At 47.5% G+C, this 21,317-nt stretch overlaps 1 protein-coding gene across 3 annotated transcripts in view; it reads left to right on the top strand.

Moving 5' to 3' along the window:
* The window catches only part of HSD3B7 (hydroxy-delta-5-steroid dehydrogenase, 3 beta- and steroid delta-isomerase 7), a 52,005-nt gene extending 33,112 nt beyond the window's left edge, over positions 1-18,893 (top strand). For all 3 annotated transcript variants that reach the window (XM_035134988.2, XM_060281771.1, XM_060281770.1), the window contains exons 3-7: positions 7,955-8,098; positions 13,826-13,934; positions 16,035-16,134; positions 16,868-17,030; positions 17,815-18,893. In XM_035134988.2, the coding sequence (XP_034990879.2) occupies positions 7,955-8,098; positions 13,826-13,934; positions 16,035-16,134; positions 16,868-17,030; positions 17,815-18,239 (941 nt within the window). In that variant the 3' untranslated portion in view covers positions 18,240-18,893. The remainder of the gene's footprint in view (positions 1-7,954; positions 8,099-13,825; positions 13,935-16,034; positions 16,135-16,867; positions 17,031-17,814) is intronic.
* The last annotated feature ends 2,424 nt before the right edge of the window (positions 18,894-21,317 follow it).

The raw sequence follows: 21,317 nt of genomic DNA, 5'->3' as shown, positions 1-21,317 counted from the left end.
GCCCTGTGGAATGCCCTCCCACCAGATGTCAAAGAGGAAAAGCAACTACCAGACTTTTAGAGGACATCTGAAGGCTGCCCTGTTTAGGGAAGCTTTTAATGTTTAATAAATTATTGTATTTTAAAACTTCTGTTGGAAGCCACCCAGAGTGGCTGGGGAAACCCAGCCAGATGGGTGGGGTATAAATAATAATAATTATTATACCTGTGGCTCCAACTTGTTTTCAATGTTGAATTTTAAAATTGCTGTAACTTGCCCTGGTACATTATGGTGAAGGTGGGTTAGCAACAATGACAGCACCTGCTGTACAGGTATAAGCTCTGTGCAATTAAATAAAGGTGAATGCTGGAATAAAGTCCTCTGAAGGTGGCCTAAAGGTCAGGTATGAAAGGGACCCACAACGTGTTAGAGCTGGTGTGGGGAGCCTTTGCTGAACTGTAACTTTCACCATCCCCTGCCCCTGCCGTGCTTGCTGGGGTTGATGGGATTTGTAGTTTATCAACATCAGGAGCACCAAAGCACATCTGCTGGAGCATGGCGGGGAGGCTAACTTTCTAAAAAGCCCAACTGTGTTCCTGAAAATCGGTGGAGTTTCGAAACTGGCCCCTGTTATCTTCTTTGAAAGTCCTTGGCTTCTAAGGCAGGTTTCCCAGTTGAGCCCCAGCTTAACATTTATTTCCCTGGTTATATAAACAGGAGGCTAAAATATTTTCCATCTTGGCAACCTGTGTCCACGCGAGAGAGTTTCACAGAAATGAGCCCACGTAATGCTAAGTTTTATTCATTTTTCTTGGGCGCTAACCCCACCACCACCCCGTCTAAAAGGACTCATATGTTTCAAGGTCTGAAGGTGTGTGACCTTTAAAAACACATTTTCCCCTCCAAGTGAAAAATGAGTAGTCTCCACAAGAATGTTGCTAGAAACCCTAGGAATGTGGATGGCAGCCAATAGCACAATAAGTCTGTCTCTTTTCCCCCCAGTCCTTGGCATCTAATTCACTTGTTGCAGAGCACTCTTACATTTGCTTGCTTGGCAGTCAAATCCTACAGTGTTCAATGAGGCTTACTCATGAGTAAGGATGGCTTGGTGAAACATGGAACTAATGCACCTTTAATTGTTGTTGTTGTTTTACACAGCTGTTAAAGGTCTGCTTTTGCATCTCTCTACCCAAGCAAGTGTGTTTTTAATGATTGCAGCTCCATCTGTGAATGTTTTTACACCAGGCACCCCCAAACTGTGGCCCTCCAGATGTTTTGGCCTACAACTCCCACGATCCCTAGCTAACAGGACCACTGGTCAGGGATGATGGGAATTGTAGTCCAAAACATCTGGAGGGCCAAAGTTTGGGGATGCCTGTTTTACACCTTGGTGTTACTGGGTTAACTGCAGCTGAGTTTGGGAGGGTGCAGAACACAAATAAAGATGGGCAGAGTGGGGGTGGGGTGGGAAGAATTGCTCATCTTTACTCGATTTTAAAAAATTATGTCCCGCCTTTCAAATTAAAAAGTTAGCTTACAGAAAAGAAAAGAAAAGACGAAACTTTGGTTAAAAATAAATAGCCTTGGTAAGATAGAGCTAAACATAAAGCAGCCTTAATTTAAACTATCATGGGAATTTGAATGAAGGTATTGATTGATTGATGACAATTTGTATACACAGCTCAAATTCAAAACAAAAACTCTTTACAACTTTAAAACAAAGCCCTTTACAACTTAGGTTAAATGCAATTAGATAAAGTGCCAGAAATTTATACATTCCATAAAATTGACAACTAAACAGAGCATCTTTTTTTTTTAGTATCAAACATTATATGCGAAAACACAAAGAAAATTTGTTGCAAATGTAGCAGGATGACTTAACAAAATATCCTCTAAGCATCAGGAAAGTGAAATATTATGACGGAAACCAGCTAAAAAGTATAAATTCCACCCTTTTAAAGAGTTGGTGTATCGCTCCCTATAATAGGGAACCCTTGACTCTCCTCATGTTGCTGGACTGCAGTGTGGTGTAGTGGTTAAGAGCGGTAGACTCGTAATCTGGGGAACCGGGTTTGCGTCTCCGCTCCTCCACATGCAGCTGCTGGCTGACTTTGGGCTAGTCACGCTTCTCTGAAGTCTCTCAGCCCCACTCACCTCACAGGGTGTTTGTTGTGGGGGAGGAGGGGAAAGGAGATTGTTAGCCGCTTTGAGATTCCTTCGGGTAGTGATAAAGCGGGATATTAAATCCAAACTACTCTTCTTCTTCTTCTTCTTCTTCTTCTTCTTCTTCTTCTTCTTCTTCTTCTTCTTCTTCTTCTTCTTCTTCTTCTTCTTCTTCTTCTTCTTCTTCTTCTTCTCCCATCTTCCCCAGCCTGCTGGGACTTGGGAGTCCCCAACAACACAAAGAGGGATAACTTCTCCCTGTTATAATAAATTAAAGCAACCAGTTTGGAAGCAAAGAAAGCTCCTGAGACTGGAAGTTGCATCTTTTGTACCCCCTCTGGAAATCTTTTTGTGGGTGCGAGCAATTGTCACGTAAGGAAGGGAAAGTTCCTGACAGCAAAATGGAGGCAATGCTCTGAGATACTACAACTTGCGGGCAGCATCATCCAGCCCATGAGTAGTTCTGTCCCTGAAACAACCGGCCAGGAAGCCAGCCAACATGTGGCAAGAAAATGTGCCTGTGCGGTTCTCGGGGAGGAAGCTTTGGAGGGCAGGATAGGGCCAACATAACACTCTGTTCCCTCGCATTGATTCATCTGGTACAGGCGCATTTTCCCCATGTGCGGTGTGCAGCTCGCTGTTGACCTTCAAAACTGTTCCCTGCAAGATGCAGAGGGTGTGGTGGTGATGGTTTATTCCCAGGAAAGCCCCCACCCCACCCCAAAAATGAGGGGTTTTGCTGGCAGGGTGCAAAAAGACCACACCCACACATGGAAGTGTTTTGTCGGAGCATGGACCTCCGTGTGAGAGCGTGCTCCCAGTCGGTACACAGCCAGCCTTGGCTGTGGAGAAGCCGATGTTCCAAATGCTGTCCACTGCAGCTGGTTGCGATTTGCTCTCTTTGCCTCGTGCCTGGCCCATGTCCTTTGGCTGAGCTCGCGTGCGCTGCCAAAATCTCTTCGCCTTGGCCGAGTGCAAATAGCACTCAGTAGCAAGCAGCAGGGCAAAAAACAGGAATGTGAGAAACAAGAATTGAGAACCAGGAGAGGGGGTGGGGTGGGGTTCAGGGAACGAAGGGCCTGCCTGGGGATTTCTCCCCGAGAGAAGCCCAGTAGCGACCTCATATCCTTCTGCGTCCAAGGTCTCTTCTGTGTTGGTTTCAGTCCAGGGTAAACAATGCCTGCCCTCGAAAGCACATCTGATTTGATTTGAGGAAGCAATGAGACAATGAAGTTTCACCGGTTTCTAGTGGCAAGGATGCAGTTTGACCAAGGGAAGGAGGTGTTTTGGGGGGAGAAAAAAGAGGCTAGCGGCAGAGTCAATAGTTAATGCAAGCAAAATGTCCCTCCTGGTGAGGTGTGGGCAGTGGGAGTCAATATACCGAAAGTTGGTGAAGTTGCATGGCCTTGCTTCTCTGCTTTGGCAGGCTCATTGTGTCAGGAAGTCCCAACACCTCCCTGTCAGCCCCATCTGCCTTCTTCCAAGCAGGTTGCTGCTTATTATACCTGTCAAAAGTGGGCTTGCTAATGTGAAGGGGATGGAGGGGGGGGGGAATCGGCTAAGGCCATTTGCAAGGCCTCTGTAGGGAGAAAAATGCGAGTTTCCTTGGATATCAACAAAGCTATGGGTCGTTTATGGCAGTGTTTCCCAACCAGTGTGCCTCCAGATGTTTTGGGACTACAACTCCCATCATTCCTGACCACTGGTCTTGCTAGCTAGGGATGATGGGAGTTGTAGTCCCAAAACATCTGGAGACACACTGGTTGGGAAACACTGGTTTATGGTACGTGAAAGTGTTAGGAATAAAGAGGACACTTGTGCATGTGCAAGAGTTTATTTTCCTTTCCCACTAAGGCCCCATCTGCACTATTCATTTCAAAGCAGTGTCATCCCACTTTAAACAGTTGTGGCTTCCCCCAAACTATCTTGGGAACTGTAGTTTGTTAAGGGTGCTGATAGTTGTTTGGAGGCTCACAGAGTTACAATTCTTTTGGATTCCTTGACAAGAGGGGTTAATTGTTAAACCGCTCGGGGAATTGTCACTCTCTTCGGCACCCTTAACAAACTACAACTCTCAGCACTACAGTTCCCAGGGTTCTTTGTTGGGAAGCCATGACTGTTTGAAGTGTCATGATGCTGCCTTGAATGTGTAGTGCAGCTGGGGCCTAAGAGATGCTTCATGTGCCACATTTTCCTCTTTACCGGGAAAGAAAAAAAGCTAGGGTGTATCTGATATATGCTGTGGATTAGCAACTGGGAATCCTTGGGCCAAATCTGGCCTTCTGCCAATTTAGAGGGGAAAGGGCTAGAAAGGAAGTGGTACCTTGCAAGAATATTAATTTGCAAGCAGCTACTTTAAGTAATAGGGGCTGAGGCATTTCCCATTGCCACGTACTCCTTGCTCCAGCCTTTGCGACCAGGACTGAGTGAGGAGGGAGTGAACCAGTGCCACAACTTTTGCTTTGCTCAGGAAGCCAGTGTGGAACATGGATATTTGTTTGTGTAATGAAACAAACCCTTCACCACGTGTGGAATTGTCTTGGTTTATAAGAGACGTTTCATCACATCAGGAGCCAGTACCCACAATCCTGGGGGCCAGGGAATACCCCGAGAAGTGGCTTTGATGCTGCTAATGCAAAGCAGGCTTCGGCCTGGTAGTTGCCAGGATGGGCGACAGCTTCGGAGCTCTGCTGGAGCCACTCGGAGCGCCTTCTCCCCCCAAAAATAAAAATAAAATAAGAATAAAAAAATTGGGTATAAATAAGTAACTGGGAAGGGTGGGAATATGACTCTAGTCCCTTCCCGGATGCCTCCTGGTGACCTTTCATTGGTAATGGCTCTTTCAAGTTCCAGAGAATTGAGTTTCCAGCACCACATTTAGAAGGGGAAATGGTTTTGACAGCCAGCTAAGTGACAGGCGGCCAGAAATCATCTGGGCAGGAAAAAGCAGAGAAGAAGGACACTGCCTCCTGTCAAGGCCTGGTGTGACGTAAAGGGAGGCAGATAGGAGTGAGCCGCAAGCCCCCACGGTCCCTGGGTGAGTGGGCAAGCAGGTTGATGGGGACAGGAAGGGCGACGGGTGCCCTGGCCGTTCATTCCTGGCAGGTGTTTCGTAGCAGATGCCATCATGGCAGGATTTCCTGAGGGGGTTTCCTGCCTGCGAAATACAGGAGAGGAAGAGAAGGAGGCACTTGGTGAACTTGGTGTAACCCACTAGATCCCGTTCCTTCCTGTTCTCCCCGCCTGCCACGTCTCTCTAACCTGTTGTGAGGTTTCAAAAATTATCATGGATAAAACCAGCTGCCCAGGAAAGAACACCAAAGTTCACTTTCCATCCTTCACCTTTCCAGTGGTGGTTAGCCTGAGAAGCAAGTGGGTCTTGAAGGTGATAATACCCATAAAAGCTGTTGCATTTAAGATGTAATGGCACCGGACATGGCATATACCGCAAGTGTCTTGGCAAAACCAGGACATCCCTTTTTTTTTCTCGTGAGAGAACGGTAGCTGCCCTCTAACTGGAATTGGTTTTTCCAGAAGGGTGAGTTGGCTCATGTGCAGCATCAGATTTCTTTGAGAAACTGTTTTCGTCTGTCTTATTGTATTCATTTATTTTTTTAATTGTTCTACAGTGCTCGGATATTTGCTAATGTTTGGTGGTCTGTCAATTTTCCAAATATAATTCTTGTCTGGTATGTCCTCTAAGCTTTCTGTGACAAGCCCCGTCCACATGTCCCTTCAGTGCGACCAAGGCTGTCCTTGTGGCATTTTTAAAAAACTGCTCCTAAAACTAGACAAAACAAAAGCGGTTGTGAGAGGGGCCGATGGCTCAAACAACACAGTCTCTCGTTCCAAGGAAAACTTGATGAAACAACATTAAGCCCAGGATGTTTTTGTAATCTCTTGTCATGCTTGCTTATATGATTGCCTTGCTGTGCTGAAACAAAGTGAGAGGCAGAAGTGTTTCAAGCAATACCTTATTATCTTAGTGCTAAGCCAATTGTGGGGCCAATTGGCTAATACCTGTGACATCAAGAACACCTCCCCACCTACCGGTATATATATTTTTCAAACCTCCCTTCTTTTTATTTTAAATGTATAAGCCAGGATAGGGTGCACATATTATGCAATACTTTTTATGTGTGAAAACAAAAATAAAGAATGCCTGAGGTGTGCAAGGAAGGTAGTTTGGTGGCTAACTTAACCTTTGGCTCCATAAGAAGGCATGACTTTGATGCAAATTGTAAAGCCAGCAAGAAGTCGATCTTATGCCATGCCTAACTTTGACTTCCTGTTGAAATGTTGAATATGTTCTTCACTCAATAGTAAGTAAAACAGTAAGTAAAGAAGTGGAGTATGTCCCATGTTATGGGGCAGCTAAATATGGGCCTTGTGGGGGGTGTTGTTTCTAGAAAGTTTACCCTTCTGGGTGTCCAAATGCAGAGGAGACCTTTTGAGCTGAGAGTGGGTGTGCAATTTCTTGCATTTTCTCTTCTCCGTGTTCTCTGTAGGAAATGTGGGGCAGCAGAGAATGGTGCCAAGGGGTGACAGTGGTGATGGTGTGGTTTCTAACCCCCCCCCCAGCTTTGCCTGGAACAAAAGACAGTGCTATTTCTAGGAAGGGGTGGGGAGAAATTAGATTCAGCTTGCATTTAAAGGCAAAACTACTTAATTTACGCTTTCTAAAACAATGTGCAAACCGAAGCACAGCCACCGCTTGAAATTCACACATCTCCGAATTTTGCACTCCAGTTCTCCAGCCAAGTAATGTGTACAAATATGTAGATGTTAAGGTACACATATATTAATCAGAATGACATGCAAAATGCATTATGTTAGGGGAAGTTGCTTTACAAAGATGTTTATATTATTCCATACTAAAGGGGTATATTAGGAGGCTTTAGTTGGCGTCTGTCTGTCTCGGGAGACAACGGAGGAATGTGTCTTGGGGGCTGAGAAGATAGCAATAAAAAAACACTGTTTAGTTTTCATGAGGACTTCAACAATAAATATGTTCACAAACCAATGTGGGAATGTGGAGAGCTAAGCACCAATATGTGGAAAATGAGAAAGAGAACTTGACACATCCACCCAACCCTCTTTCTGGGAGGAGGCATTTAATTATATAACCAGGTATTTGGCTTTGTTCTTTCTCGACAGCCTGCCGTAGAAGTGTGTGGTGCTTCTCACTCATAAGGAGGATTCCCCTAAGCTGGCTCGACTCATTCAGTATGCAGGAATGCCTCGGTATTGCCACAGGGCAGAAGTGGGAAGGTTTGCCTTCAGCACACAGCTGAATCCCCTCCTGAATTCAGTGATGCAAATCAAAATAGAAATTTGCACAAAGGCAAATTGCTGAAACACATTGCTGTTTCCATGCTCCGGTTTTGCATCCAATGATATGCTTTGCGTGTTTAGAAGATCCAGGTTCGGTCCCTGTAGCCTCCAGGCAGCTCCTGATGTTTCTATCTGGGGTGTGCATAAGGACAGCTGTGGCTCTCAATGATTTTCCAATCGTTCGTATGGGCAGGGCTAGGAGCACAAAGTCCTGCAGAGTCCCTGATGCCACTTTGCTTCTCCTCCCTCTGTTGGGGGCAGGGAGGATGGTGAGAAGGGGAGAGACGTGGACCAGTTTGTGTTTAGTATGTTCTTTCCTAATTAAGAAACCAAGGTAGACTTGATTACATGGGTTTTTTTGGTTGATGGATTTGTCCCCAGTTCCGTGCTACCGCCTTTTCTCTCTGACCCAGGTAGCAACTGAAAGTCCCAACTCATCGCTGTCTCTCTCTCTCTCTCCTTGTTCTCAAAAACATAGTGACTCTGATCCAGGGCGACATCAGCAACCTGGAGGATGTGAAGGCAGCCATGAAAGGAGCCCACCTGGTCATCCACACTGCCAGCCTGGTGGATGTTTGGGGCAGAGTCTCACCTGAGAAGATCACTGCGGTCAACGTTCAAGGTAGGAATTGAAAGACTACCCAGTCAGGCCTCTTTCCCCCATGGTCCAGAGGAAGTCACCCTGCCCATTACAGGACCACGGAGAGCACAACAGCAGCCTGATTCACACATAACGCTAAGCCATGGTTTGTTTCACAAACCATGAGTTAACCGCAAGTTTGTCAAACAAACATGGCTTGTTTCTCCAACATTTGTTTTGTTCTTGTCTTGTGGTTGTGGAGTTTTGTGAGTGTCTAGGGTGACTTCAACAAACCATGGCTAATGGAATGGTGCTGGGTTTCCATATAACCATCAGGCTGTAGTTTTAGCAAAACAAGCCATAGATGAGCTTCTGGCAGGGTTTGCAGATAATAATAAGCCATGCTTATTATTATTAAGCTCACTGGAAGGACAGATCATGAAGCCGAGGCTCCAATACTTTGGCCACCTCATGAGAAGAGAAGACTCCCTGGAAAAGACCCTGATGTTGGGAAAGATTGAGGGCACAAGGAGAAGGGGACGGCAGAGGACGAGATGGTTGGACAGTGTTCTCGAAGCTACGAACATGAGTTTGACCAAACTGTGGGAGGCAGTGCAAGACAGGAGTGCCTGGCGTGCTATGGTCCTTGGGGTCATGAAGAGTCGGACACGACTAAACGACTAAACAACAAAATTATTATTAAACAGAGTCTCATAAAACATGGTTTAGTGTTATGAGGCAACCAAGATGTCAGAAAGGTGGCTGGGGAGCAAATGTTACCAGGTTGCTCAAGCCAGTGAACCAGGCTACGTTCCAGAGGAAGGCCAAGCATTGTCATCCAGCCGTGACCTGACACAGCAGGGCTCTTCTTGCCCTCTTATGTTACCAAGAAAAGGTCTGGATTTTTAAGAATCGCTTGATGGGAAGTGCTAATATTTCAGCCTGTCTTTCTAGAAGATAAAAGTCAAATATTTTGAAGGGAGCAACGCCTGCTTTTGCCAAGTTAATAAATCTGTTTTTCAGGAGGCTGGCGGGGGTGGTTGAAGACTGTTCTGTGAAAAACGTAATAAGAATTGCTAAATAAAATTGCAATGGAAAGGAAAATATTACAACTGGGAAATTAGCATTGCTTGTATAAAGGAGGAAAACAGAGAGATTTCTCTGAAACAGTGCTGCTAAGCCTTTCCAAGAACTAGCTGGCTAATTCCTCTAAAGTAGGCTTGGGGGATCCTGGGGCTCTCCAGCAGTTGCTGGACTCCAACTCCCATCAGCCTCAGCTAGCCTGGCCAATGGACAGGGATGCTGGTAGTTGTAGTCCAGCAACACATGCCAGGCTTGCAGGTTCCTCAGCCTTGCCCTAAAGCAGGGTTTCCCAAACGTGGGTCTCCAGCTGTCTTTGGACTACAACTCCCATCATCCCTAGCTAGCAGGATCGGTGTTCAAGGAAGAGCGTTTCCAGGTTCAGGAAGCCACTATCTCATGTGGGTCTCCTGCCCCACATCCCGGAGGCTGAAGAACAGACTTTGGTTCCTTAAGGGGAGAGCCAGTTTCCCTCTGTGTATGCGCAGAGACCCTCTTACCATTATTGTAGCTTCATCTTTTTTTCAGAGACTGAGCCCTGGCGTCACAGGCAAGGGGATCAAGCCTAGCTGGGAAGCACAGCCTGTGAGGCCACAGCTCAGTGGTGTAGACTACACAGGTCGCATGCGGGAGGTCTCAGTCTGATTCACAGCACCTCTAGGAGGTGCTGGGAGAGACTTTTACCTGAAACATTGGAGAGCCACTGCCAGCCTGTGTAGGAGTGGGGAACTTCCAGCCCATTTCCCTCACTCATGAGGTCATGGAGGGAGGGGTTAAATCCTGTGTTGGCTATGCACACCCATTCCCAACAGGGAACATGGGCAGGTAGCCAACGCAGCAGGATTATACTCCCTCCTTGTCAGCTGACAAGCGCGGGGGGGGGGGTTTAAATCCTTCTGGGAGCAAGATTTAATCCTCACCCATCAGCTGCTCAGCAAGCGTTCAATCCTGGATGGAGGAAGGGGTTCACATGGAAATCCCTGCTAAAACCAAGGTTCCCCTCCACCCCCACCCCCAACTTGGTCTGACTTGATATAAGGCAGAATCCAAGGTCCTTCCCTCTCATCTCTGCTTTGATGGGATCTGCGGCAATTGAGCTGAGATGCTCCTTCCATTCCCCCCCCCCTTTGGCTTTACATCAGATGCTCCTGGCTGAGGGCGTGTGGAGAGGAAACAACAGGAACGGGATTGCCACGTTTTTAAAGCACCATCACTCATCTTTTCCTTCTGGCAGCCTAAGAGGAAAAGCTCTGTCCTGTCCTGTCAGACCTTCCTATTCCTCCACCAAACTTTAATAGCTGGTTCTGACTCCATGGCCCCAAAGTGGCTCCATTTGGGGTGCAGTGTTTGTTTGTTTGTTTGTTTGGGAAAGGGCATTGAGGGTTTTTGGGGGAAACCCTCTGTCGGTTACTGATGTAAAACCGATCAAGGCAGAGATGAGTCAGGAACAAGGATAATAGCATCCATGTGTGGGCATTCCTTTTAATTTATGAACGTCCTCCACATTTGCCAGGGAGTAATGAGGCCGGCAGGGAGGGCCTGTGAAGTCTGGGATGAAATTCCTGCCGCTACATGAGATGCAAAGGCCCAGGTTTCTATATATTTCAACATTTTCTCTCACAGGCCAAAACAGGTGCTTGTTATTGCACAACAGAAAGTGGGTTGATCCCCTTACACAACTGTCAGGTATTCTGGAAGAGGATGGGTTGAGAACCAGGGTTGGGGCTGGGTTGGTCTTGTTTTGCAGATCATTTGTTTTATTTCTCTCCCCCGCCACTGCCTTTTACCTGCACAGCAACCCTCTGAGGTAGTTTGGACTGAGGCAGGCTAGCTTCATTCCACACATAAGGCCAAGCCAAACTGTGGCTTAGCGAGAATGAGCTAGTGTTCAGGTATAGTGGTACCTCGGTTTTCGAACAGTCCTGTTTACGAACTATTCAGTTTACAAACTCCACAAAACCGGAGGTAGTGTCCCGGTTTGCGAACTTTACCTCAGTCTATGAACGGAAGCCGAACGGTGGAAGGGCATCGGCGGCGGGAGGCCTCACTAGGGAAATTGCGCCTCGGTTTACGAATGGATTTGATTTAAGAATGGACTTCAGGAATGGATTAAGTTCATCAACCGAGGTAGCACTGTACCTGGGAAGAAAACCACAGCTGTTTTGATCCTCCCCTGGTTCTGCGCCCTGTGTGCTACCTGGAGCCGAGCCGTGGTTTGGCACCACGTTCTGTGGAAACACAGGGTTGTGGTTTGTCTCCCTACCATTAAACCACAAGCTTGTCACCACAGTTTGCTCTTGGTTTACTAACTCACTGACTGGCTTGAGGCCGGCTAATGGGGTTTCACGACTGGGTGTTGTTCTAGCCTGATGTTGTTCTAGCCTGACCTTCTCACCGTGATGCCATGTTGGCTCTTAACAGAAGAGGGCCCAGAGTTCCACATCCCAGCATCCCTTCCCCTCCCAACACCAGCTCTCAAGGGACCTCACTGAGAAGTTCTGTGGTGGTGGCAGGCCTCTGAAAACCCTGGGAAGCCACTGCCAGTCATTGCGGGCAGTCCTGAACTAGATGGACCAATTGTCTGATTCCTAGGACAGTGGTTGAGTTATAGGGACCTGGGACACTCCATTGTGTCTCTCTCCTCCCCCGGGAAACCCATCTCCCAACCTGCCCCAAGCCACTGAATCCTGGTTGCAAAAGCCCTCTGATATTTCCACCCCTCCCAGCAGGGGCGACCCAGTCGCTGTCTAGGGGGATGCAGTTAGTGTGGAAATGTTAGGGATGTGGATTAGGATATATTATTAGATAGATCCTATCCAAGCTTGTGTTAGCAAGCTTCCAATATCAGCAGAGTGACATTCCCCTTTTGTGCGCAGCAAAGCGTGAGCGTTAGGTTCGTTAGAACCTCTGCAACAATATTATACTTCAATATTATACTTCCTGGCAAATCCCCTTTGTCCCTGTTAAAAGAAATACACGACACAATAGTATTAAAATAAGATAGAGTTTACTCACATGACATCCTGAGTTAACAGCATAATCCCCGAAAGGCGGGCTTACGTAGAAAAGTTACAAATATATACATCTGGAGTCTACTTAGTAAAGTGAGGCTCCATCTGGTCTCTCTCTTGGCAGCAGGCCAAGAGGGAGAACCATCCTAACTGGAGATTCTCTGGAGATGTGTTCCCGTTGAAGGAGAAAAGGCTAAGAGAGAGAATGGCTGCTGGCTAGGGGCTTTTGTCTGCCAGCTAATCCATCTCATCTGCATATCTGGAGGAACAGGAACTGAGTCAGGTGTTCCCCCAGGTGAGTCCCTCTTAGTGGACACTCTAGGAACTGTTGTGACTTGTCTGCCCCAGTGTTCCATCCCATAGTTAGGACACTGGAAGAGCCCTTCTGGATCCCTCTCAAGAGCTGCAGAGTACCATTTCCCACAGCGGCCAGTCAGATGCTTCCAGGAATCCCCCCCACCCCCAGCATTTTGTACTGAGAACTATACTGCTGCCACTGATAAACCCGCTCTGTACCTCTGTAGTTGACATTGTACAAACATGGAATCGAGAAATGTTGAAAACCTTAGCTTGCTTTTTTATTTTTTAGAACAAGTTACTAGTGCTTGTTGTTTCAGCAACTCCAGCTGGAAGTAGCAGAAGGTAGCAGCAGTAGGGGGTTGTCAGGGTTTCTAGCTGTCAGGGCAGGAGGGGGTGTTATGGGGGCGGGGGGCTCAGTACTTTGCAAGCCTTCTCCTCCTCTCTGAGTTGGCTGAAACAGGGGAAAGAAAGGTGCCCAGTGTAGGCAGAGCTCCGCAGGAGGGGAGTGGCTAGATTTGCAGGAAAGGCTGTTCCCCCTCGTCCAAAGTCACCAGCAGGGCCGGCTCCTGCAGAGACAGCCTTTGCCTGCGCACACTTACCTTCCTGGAAGGAACAAGAGGTGGTGCCCTGAATAGCCAGTATGGGTGTCCTTCCGGGTGTTCTTGGGTTCCCATCAACCCCAGGCAGCATGGTCTAGTGCAGGGGTCAGCAAACATTTTCAGCAGGGGGCCTGTCCACCATCCCTCAGACCTTGTGGGGGGGGCCGGACTATATTTTGAAGGGAAAAAAATGAACGAATTCCTATGCCCCACAAATAACCCAGAGATGCATTTTAAATAAAGGGACACATTCTACTCATGTAAAAACACGCCGATTCTCGGACCATCTGTGGGCTGGATTTACCCTGTTTCCCCTATTTTAAGACGTAGTCATAAAATAAGCCATAGCAGGATTTTTAAGCATTCAAGGAATATAAGCCATACACCGAAAATAAGACATAGAGATAGGCGCAGCAGCAATGCCGGCCGCGGCAGGAGGAGGGGAAAAAATAAGACCTCCCCTGAAAATAAGCCATAGTGGGGTGTTTTTTAAAGGAAAAATAAATATAAGATGGTGTCTTTATTTTTGGAGAAATACGGTAGAAGGCGATTGGGCTGGATCCAGCCCTTGGGCCTTAGTTTGCCTACCCATGTTCTAGTGGTTCTAGTGGTCAGGGATGATGGGAACTGGAAGGGACCATGTTCTCTGCCCCTGGGCTGGCCAAGAGGTGTGTTTTATGTGTCTCATCTCCCCCTCTCCCTCTCCCTTTCCCTCTCCCTCTCTCTCTTTCTCTTTTTCTCTCCTTTCTCATCTTCTGTTTTCCATCATTTCGGCACAGGAACTCAGAACATCATCGAAGCATGTGTGACACAAGGAACCCAGTACCTGATTTACACCAGCAGCATGGAAGTGGTGGGGCCCAATGCGAGGGGTGACCCCTTCTTCAGGTACGTGCCTCACCTGGGGCTTGCGGCATCTCTGCCCCAGTTGCATGTGCTCCAGTGTGTATGCTGGGCTCCCTTCCTCTTCCACAGCACAGACGTATCTCCTTCTCAGTCTGTGCTGCATCCCGCAGGGGCTTTTCAGGCTGAGTTATGAGAATGTCCATTAAAGGCAGGCGAGTTCTTCCTCTAACTTCCTTTTGCCTTTAGAAAGCCCACCCACCTTTCAAAGCTATGCAACACCCCTGTGAGGTAGGCTAGGCTGAGCCAGTGAGACATGCAGCCATCCTATCATTGGAAGGCACTTTTGATAAAGTGATGTGCCTAAAGCGCTTGTGTTCTCTCTCACACACATACACAGAGCCCTGATATCCACAGCAGGGAGTTCCCTCTGGCTTTGGTCCAGGCTCTGGCTTTGGTCCTGTAGAAGGGCTTCCCCTGTGTCCTCCCTGGCAACATCCAAACAACACATGTACACAGCGACGGTAACCCTGGAGATGGGCAATGGAGATATATTATATATAACAGCGCTCCCTACATGGCAATATTTTGTTCCTGTTTCTAATACTGTGCATGCACCATGCATTTAAAGCAACCCTCCCCCCTGCCGAAGGATCCTGGGAACTGTAGTCTGTTAATGGTGCAGGGGATCCCAGGATTCTTTGAAAGGAGCTTTAAGAGAGGATCAGACACAGTGGCTCTCAATGGCTATGTCCTGCCTCCACTGCTGGAGGACGTTTGCCTCAGAATGCTACGGTAGTTTTCTGGGAATCGCAAGAGGGGAGAGCGGTGTTGTGCTTGGGCGTTGCTTTTCGGGCTTCCCATAGGCTGGCCATTGTGGGAATAGGAGGCCGGAGTGACCCAGCAGGGCTGTCCTTCCATTCTTAAGCCTTGCACAGTTCCTTGAATGTGCTTTAAATGTATGGTGTGTGGATGCAGCCTAAATTGCCACTTCCACTAAAGCAAGAGATTGGTAGTTTCTTGTCTGCAAACACTTTAATCGCCTCCCTTGTCTGCAAACACAAAAACGTCTCGGTGCTGAATATTTTGGCCTGGGGCAAGGAAAGAAAATGGAGAAACTCAGACAGCTGTCTGGTGTGTGTGTGTGTGTGTGTGTGTGTGTGTGTGTGTGTGTGCAAGGAATGGGACATTAAGCACCCATAATCCATCTTTCTCGAAGAGTGCTGAAAACATGCAAGCTCCCAACCTTTTGAGGCCCATTTGCAAATCTTAAAATGTATCATAGGCACCAGAGAATGCTGGCTTTACAGAAGAAAAACTGGCAATGCCTGAAACTCCCCCTAGCACTACAAAACAAACAGATAAAACACACCCACCCACCCAGACAACCACACACGCAGACAGAAAAGCAGGGAACACCTGCAACTGAGCAATTCCTAAAAGCCGAATTCATTTAAAAAAACAACATTAACTAGGGAGGAATCACAGAATTGTAGAGTTGGAAGGGACCTAAAGGGTCATCTAGTCCAATCCTCTGCAGAGCAGAGGGCACGAATTTGGGGGACCCCCCAGGTTACACAATACTGTCGCACCTCCCTTGGATTCTCCCACCCCTACCAATCAAAAGGAAGCTTATGTCCATGCGCTGCAATAAAGATGCCTCTCTGGAATGATATGATGGAATTGTGGGGTGGGTGGTCTTTGTAGGGGGTGGGATTTTGTTGTTGTTGTTGAGGAAGTGAGGGACTAATCAAGTTATAAGTTTCAGCTTGCAATAGGTACTGGGAAATGCTGCAGCTTTAATGCACATTTATTAAAAGGTATAAATCAATGCACATTACAGTTGCAGCGTTTCCCACCGTGCTTTTGCAATGCTGGGAGAAACAATACCCAACCAAGCAAGCTCTTCCTTCTACCCATCTCTTTTAAGATGCAGGCACCTTGCCCTGCACTTGACAGCAGCCCCTGTACCATTATAACACAGTGCATTGGAGTTAATTGAACAAAACGGAAGTATATTAAGGTACATTATTTTGTAGCAGAGACGGAAAAGGATGGGTCTGGCAGGTGGGGCTTCTGGGCTCTCTTTCTCTACATTGAAGTATTGGGTTCTGATTCCCTGTGGCATGTTCCTCTTCTTTGCAGGGGAAACGAAGACACCAAATATGAGGTTATTCACACCGAGCCTTACCCGGTTAGCAAAGCCAAGGCTGAGCACTTGGTTATCGAAGCCAATGGACGAGCGGTGAGTCAGGCTCCGCTTCAGCCCAGGTTTGGAATGTAACAAAGAACCTTAAAAGGACTAACAGACTTATTAGGACATAAATGTTCAAGAGCCAAAACCCACTTCCTCAGATGCATGGCACGAACCCTTCACCTCTGTCAGCCAACTAAGAACAATTTATACATCTAATGATGCAGGCTGCTGTCAGTGGATGTTTATGTGCCCCAGTAACTCGATTAGTCTCTTACAAGAGTCTTGTGGCCCCGTACGAGTGCAGCAAGATGTCCCCTCTGCGATGTATTTACGACACTCTTAAAACCCACCCTTTCTCTCCTCCCTCTAATGAGCTTGAGTGCACGTAGCATTTCCTTATCGTTCTGATAACCCTGTGTGGTAGGGTTGTTTACTCATTCTCGTTTTGATTTGTATACGACAGTGACCATTCCTGCTGCATTCACCCTGGTTCACTTGCAGGGTGTTTACTCATCTTCTTGTTAGTCATTCGCTCACTCTGCACCTTCCAAACTGCTTAAAAAGTCAAGCTTCTTTTTTCCAAAGTGGGTTTGTTGCAACTGGGGGAGACAGAGCCCTTTGATCCGCATACCTCAACTTGAATCCCTCCAGCAAAATGCTTGACCACCCAGAGGCTCCTCTACCCCCACATGTGTCACAGTGGGGAGGTGGGAAGGGAACCAGGTCCTTGGTGGCAGGGGGAGCTAACAGGTTTTCTCCACCTCCTCTTCTGTGCCGCCAGGTGGAAGGAGGGAAGCAGCTGGTCACTTGTGCTCTCCGGCCGACTGGCATCTATGGGGAGCACCACCCACTGATGAAGCAGTTTTACGAGAAAGGGCTGATCACCAAAAGGTGTCTGATGCGAGCCACCCCACCCTCCACCGAGCACGGCAGGGTCTATGTCGGTAAGTCTCGCATGCACGCTGTGTGCCATTCTTGAACTGCGATGTCACCACGAACTTCAGGTGCCTTTGCGCGCCCTCCCTCTGGTCCTTTATAGCCAGAGTCCCAGAGAAGCAAGATGGCGTTGCTGCTTTTTTATCAAAACAAACAACCTTTCCCTCCTGGAATGCTTTGCTGCTTTGCCCATGACAAAAGCAAAGCAAGAACACCAGAGCCTGTGTATTAACATTTAGCAGTCGGACCTCTAGAATTCTTTTCCCAAGAGGAAAAGATAAACCACAATGGGGATTTGTAAATGAATTTGTGTAAGGGTTTGGAGGGGAACGCGGCCACTCCTGGGCCTGCTTTTTATTAGTTTGCTAACCTCTGCTAGAGGGCGATTGGCTCACAATGTGTTTTAAAAAGCGGTTTTCTTGAAAGAAGATCCCTTTGATCTCCTGTAACTTAAATTACGAATTTATTTTTATTTCCTCCATACAAGGAAGGCTGAGCTAAGCCCTTGGCAAATACACAAGCAAAGACTTGTGTGCTTACGGACTGGCTGCAGATACAGATGCTCAGTCGGCCCAAAGCGCTCTGAGTCAATGACCTGATGGCACTCACCTCTCTTATTGTTTATATTCCTATCTGTAGGATCTCTCTCTCTCTCTCTCTCTCTCTCTCTCTCTCTCTCTCTCTCTCTCTCTCTCTCTCTCTCTCTCCCGTTGCGTAGGCTGCTTTAAGCGATCCTGTTTCTCATTCCCAAGTGTTTCTCCTCTTTTCCTCCCCCTGCCAACCCTTTTGCAGGCAACGTGTCTTGGATGCACTTGCTGGTGGCCCGGAAGATCCAGGAGTCTCCCTTGACTGTTTCAGGCCAGGTTTATTTCTGCTACGACGACTCGCCTTACAAGAGCTACGAGGACTTCAACATGGAGTTTCTGGGCTCCTGCGGCTTCCACCTGCTGGGCTCCCAGCCGCTGCTGCCTCCCTGGCTCCTGCGGTTCATTGCGCTGTTCAATGCCTTCCTGCAGTGGCTGCTGAAGCCCCTGTGCAACTATGCGCCCATCCTCAACCCCTACACTCTGGCTGTGGCAAGCACCACCTTCACAGTGCAGACCAGCAAGGCCAAGGAGCACTTTGGCTACAAGCCCCTCTACAGCTGGGAGGAGAGCCGGGCCCGCACTGTGAAATGGCTCCAGGAGATCGATGCCCAGAGGGATGCTGGGAAATGAGACACGGGCCGTGTGTGCGGGGGAGAGGGACAGGGAAGCCAGGAGAGAGAGGGACTTCCCCCCTTGCTCCCCCAAAGCAGCCTAGCCCTGGGTTTTGCTTCCGCTGGAGCATCCGAGTACATTTCCCCACACTCTTGCAGAAGCTGTTTTTATTATAACCTAGTGCCGTCAAGAGTAATTTCATCTTGGTAGACTCTGGATTACACTATTGGTTTAATCCTTGTAATTACTATTATTTATTCATCACTCGCAAAGCCCTTAAAAGGATGACCGGGAGAGGGTGGAAAGAGGAACTGATCTGCGGGGAACCTGCTCCAGGATTTGGCAGCAACCACTTTCAATGAGAGTGTGCCAGTTCTGCCGAAATCTGTTTTGAATGTTGGTTAAGCATATAGTTTTACTTCAGTAAGAAGAGCTGTGTGCTCCACTGGTGGCTGTCATCTGTCAAGGCCGGTAGGGTGTTAAGCAGGAGGCTAACATTAGGGAGCGCCAGAGGCAATGGCAGGCAGAGCTAAGGAATGCTAGATTGGTCCTTATCCTCCTACCTGGTGAATTTTACAAGGGCAGCCCTGAGACTAAGGAGAAAGAGGACACTGCCAGCTCAGTGCCACCTTCTGGGCTGGTTAAAAGAAGGCAAATTGGTGGGCCAGGGCTTCCCTTGCTTCCCTTTTGCCCTAATGAACCTGCCTCCCCTGGCGTGCTCTTTCATCAGAACCTCCAATCTCAGTCTTAGTATGACTTCTACGATCCGGATCTTGCTTGGGCTGCGTTGCACATTCCAGACTCCCTCTCTGATGGGAGTCCTCCTCTTCCAGAGCCACTTTCCTTCGTTCTTATTCCATTCCCATGGCAGTCTTTATTTTCAGTGTGCTACAAATGAATGGCACAGTGGGTCCAGTGTGTGTGTGTGTGTGTGTGTGTGCAATTTCATGCTGCCATCATTCCTTTCCTGTAGCAATGTGAATCTCTCTGAAGGATCCTTGATCCATTCTACATCGCCGCGATCCCATTCCAGTTTTTTTCTTCCTACCTCAATCGCCACTACACCGCCGGTTCCAGTGCAATCGGGATCCGGATCCACCATGTTTTGATTTTCATCCAGCCTCTCCTCTCAGTGTAGGACTTCACTTAGCGTGACATAGGATGCCATGATTTATTTTTCCTGCCACTTTTTGCGGGGCTTGTGCACTATGAATATGACTGGAGAATCATGGCGGATTTTTCTTTAAAAAACACACACCACTACAATAGGTGGGTGGAGCCCAGATATCCCTGCCAACAGTCTGATTAATAAGGGACAGCTAACAGCCTCCCTGATTCTGACTCTTTGCCATGTGGTTTTACTCCTCCCCTTTGAGATTTGACCCAGTAAAAGAGGCTCATTTTTCTGAAACGTCCTGTCAAATGTAGGAACTTGGCAACCTCGCAGGATCTAAGGATTGACAGTATTGAAGAAAAGTGACAAAGGCACACAACACACTGTTGCTGGGCTGGACAAGATGCAGGAAAGCCCACTGACAAAATCCTTAATGGGGAAGGCGAAAGTGTTTTGGACATGTTTAAGTTTAGATGATTTGAAGGTTGGGGTGATTAGGAATTCGTGAGGAGCAGGGTGAGTGTTAAGTTTGCATTTCCACGCAGAGCTTAATTTCTCGTTTCTGAACCATGATGCAAACCGAAACACAACTTTCCTTTAAAATTTGCATGTTTCTGAATTTTGCGATGCAGTTCTCATAGTGTGCACAAAAATGAATATTTCGTGTAGATGAGGCACAAAACGTTGCGGTGAGGGAAATTGCTTTCAGAAAGGCATGTATTAGTAGGGCCCCCCCCCCAAATGGATTTAGAATGGGGCATCCTGAAGGTTTTAAAAAAGAGAAACTGAGATTGATGGAGCCAGCCATCCCTAGGGCTGATAGAGGCAGATAAAATGATTTGTGACATGCAGGAACCCGATTGAAATAGGCGTTTCTCCCTCTTTCACAGTACAAAAATTGGCTGGAGATGGAAGAGGAAGTTGTTTACCACACAGTGACTTAATTAATTGACGGAGTTCATTGCGCTGTCAGTAAATGTGACGCCTACTCAGTTTATATCCCACCCTTCCTCCCGAGAGAGTTCAGGGCGCCAAATGCATCAATAAAAATATAATTGAAAACTTTCTAAAACCAGCTAAAAAGAAGCACATTCCCTCAGCCAGTTATCTCAGGGGTTATCGTTCAGCCATCAAATGCTCGGGTAAACAAGTAAGTCTGTTTAAATCACTGGCTTAAGCTGGCTTTTTAGAGGGAACAAGGCAAAAAGATGGCAGATCAGGCCGCTGGTCACAGGGGTTGGAAGTGGAATGTCCCTGGCTGGCAGAGATTGTTCCTGCCTTGATGCCCTGCTCATGGGCTCCTCAGAGGAATCTTTTTCTGGGCTGAACGGACCTTTTTGTCGTATCCGTTAGTACGACCAGCTGCCTTCACCCCGAAAGAGCATTGTTGGTGCTTAACCTGAGCGCGGTGAGGATGCCAGCCTGCTGCTCCCGCTGGTGAAACCAAATAATAATGTAGAACGTATTCTTTGATCAAAGTCTTAACTATTATAAATAAATACGTTGAATTCTGACAACAAGTTTGGCTCCTGTTTTCCCTCCTGTTGTGTCGGTGGGGAGCCTTGGCAGGGCCATGCAGAGATTGGTCGTAGGAATGGTAGAAGAATGAGAATTCTGAAGTCTGTAGGAGAGCTCCCTCCCTAAAATCTCTTCTCTTCCTCTTAACAGTGCTATAAATGGCATGTTTATGAACAAGGTGGAAATTGTAGGCACGTGGAAGTTTTCAGATCGCCTGGCAGATAAGACTCACTGCTTGTGAATAGAGGTGAATACCGGTAATATCAAGGTTAGAAAATCCACTGGATATGGCTTATATGCCTTTAAAAACAAACAAGCCGTGTCTGCAGAGTCTAAACTCCAACTCCCAGCAGCCCCAGCCAGCATGGCCAGTGGCCAGGCATGATGGGAATTGAGGTTCATGTTGGCCATCCCTGGTATAAACGGATTGCACCACTCCCTGTGTTTGCGAATACCTTGGGTGG

This window comes from Zootoca vivipara, chromosome 13 (assembly GCF_963506605.1).
Source record: "Zootoca vivipara chromosome 13, rZooViv1.1, whole genome shotgun sequence".
In the NCBI taxonomy this organism is placed as follows: domain Eukaryota; kingdom Metazoa; phylum Chordata; class Lepidosauria; order Squamata; family Lacertidae; genus Zootoca; species Zootoca vivipara.
This window is presented reverse-complemented; position numbering and strand designations above follow the sequence as displayed.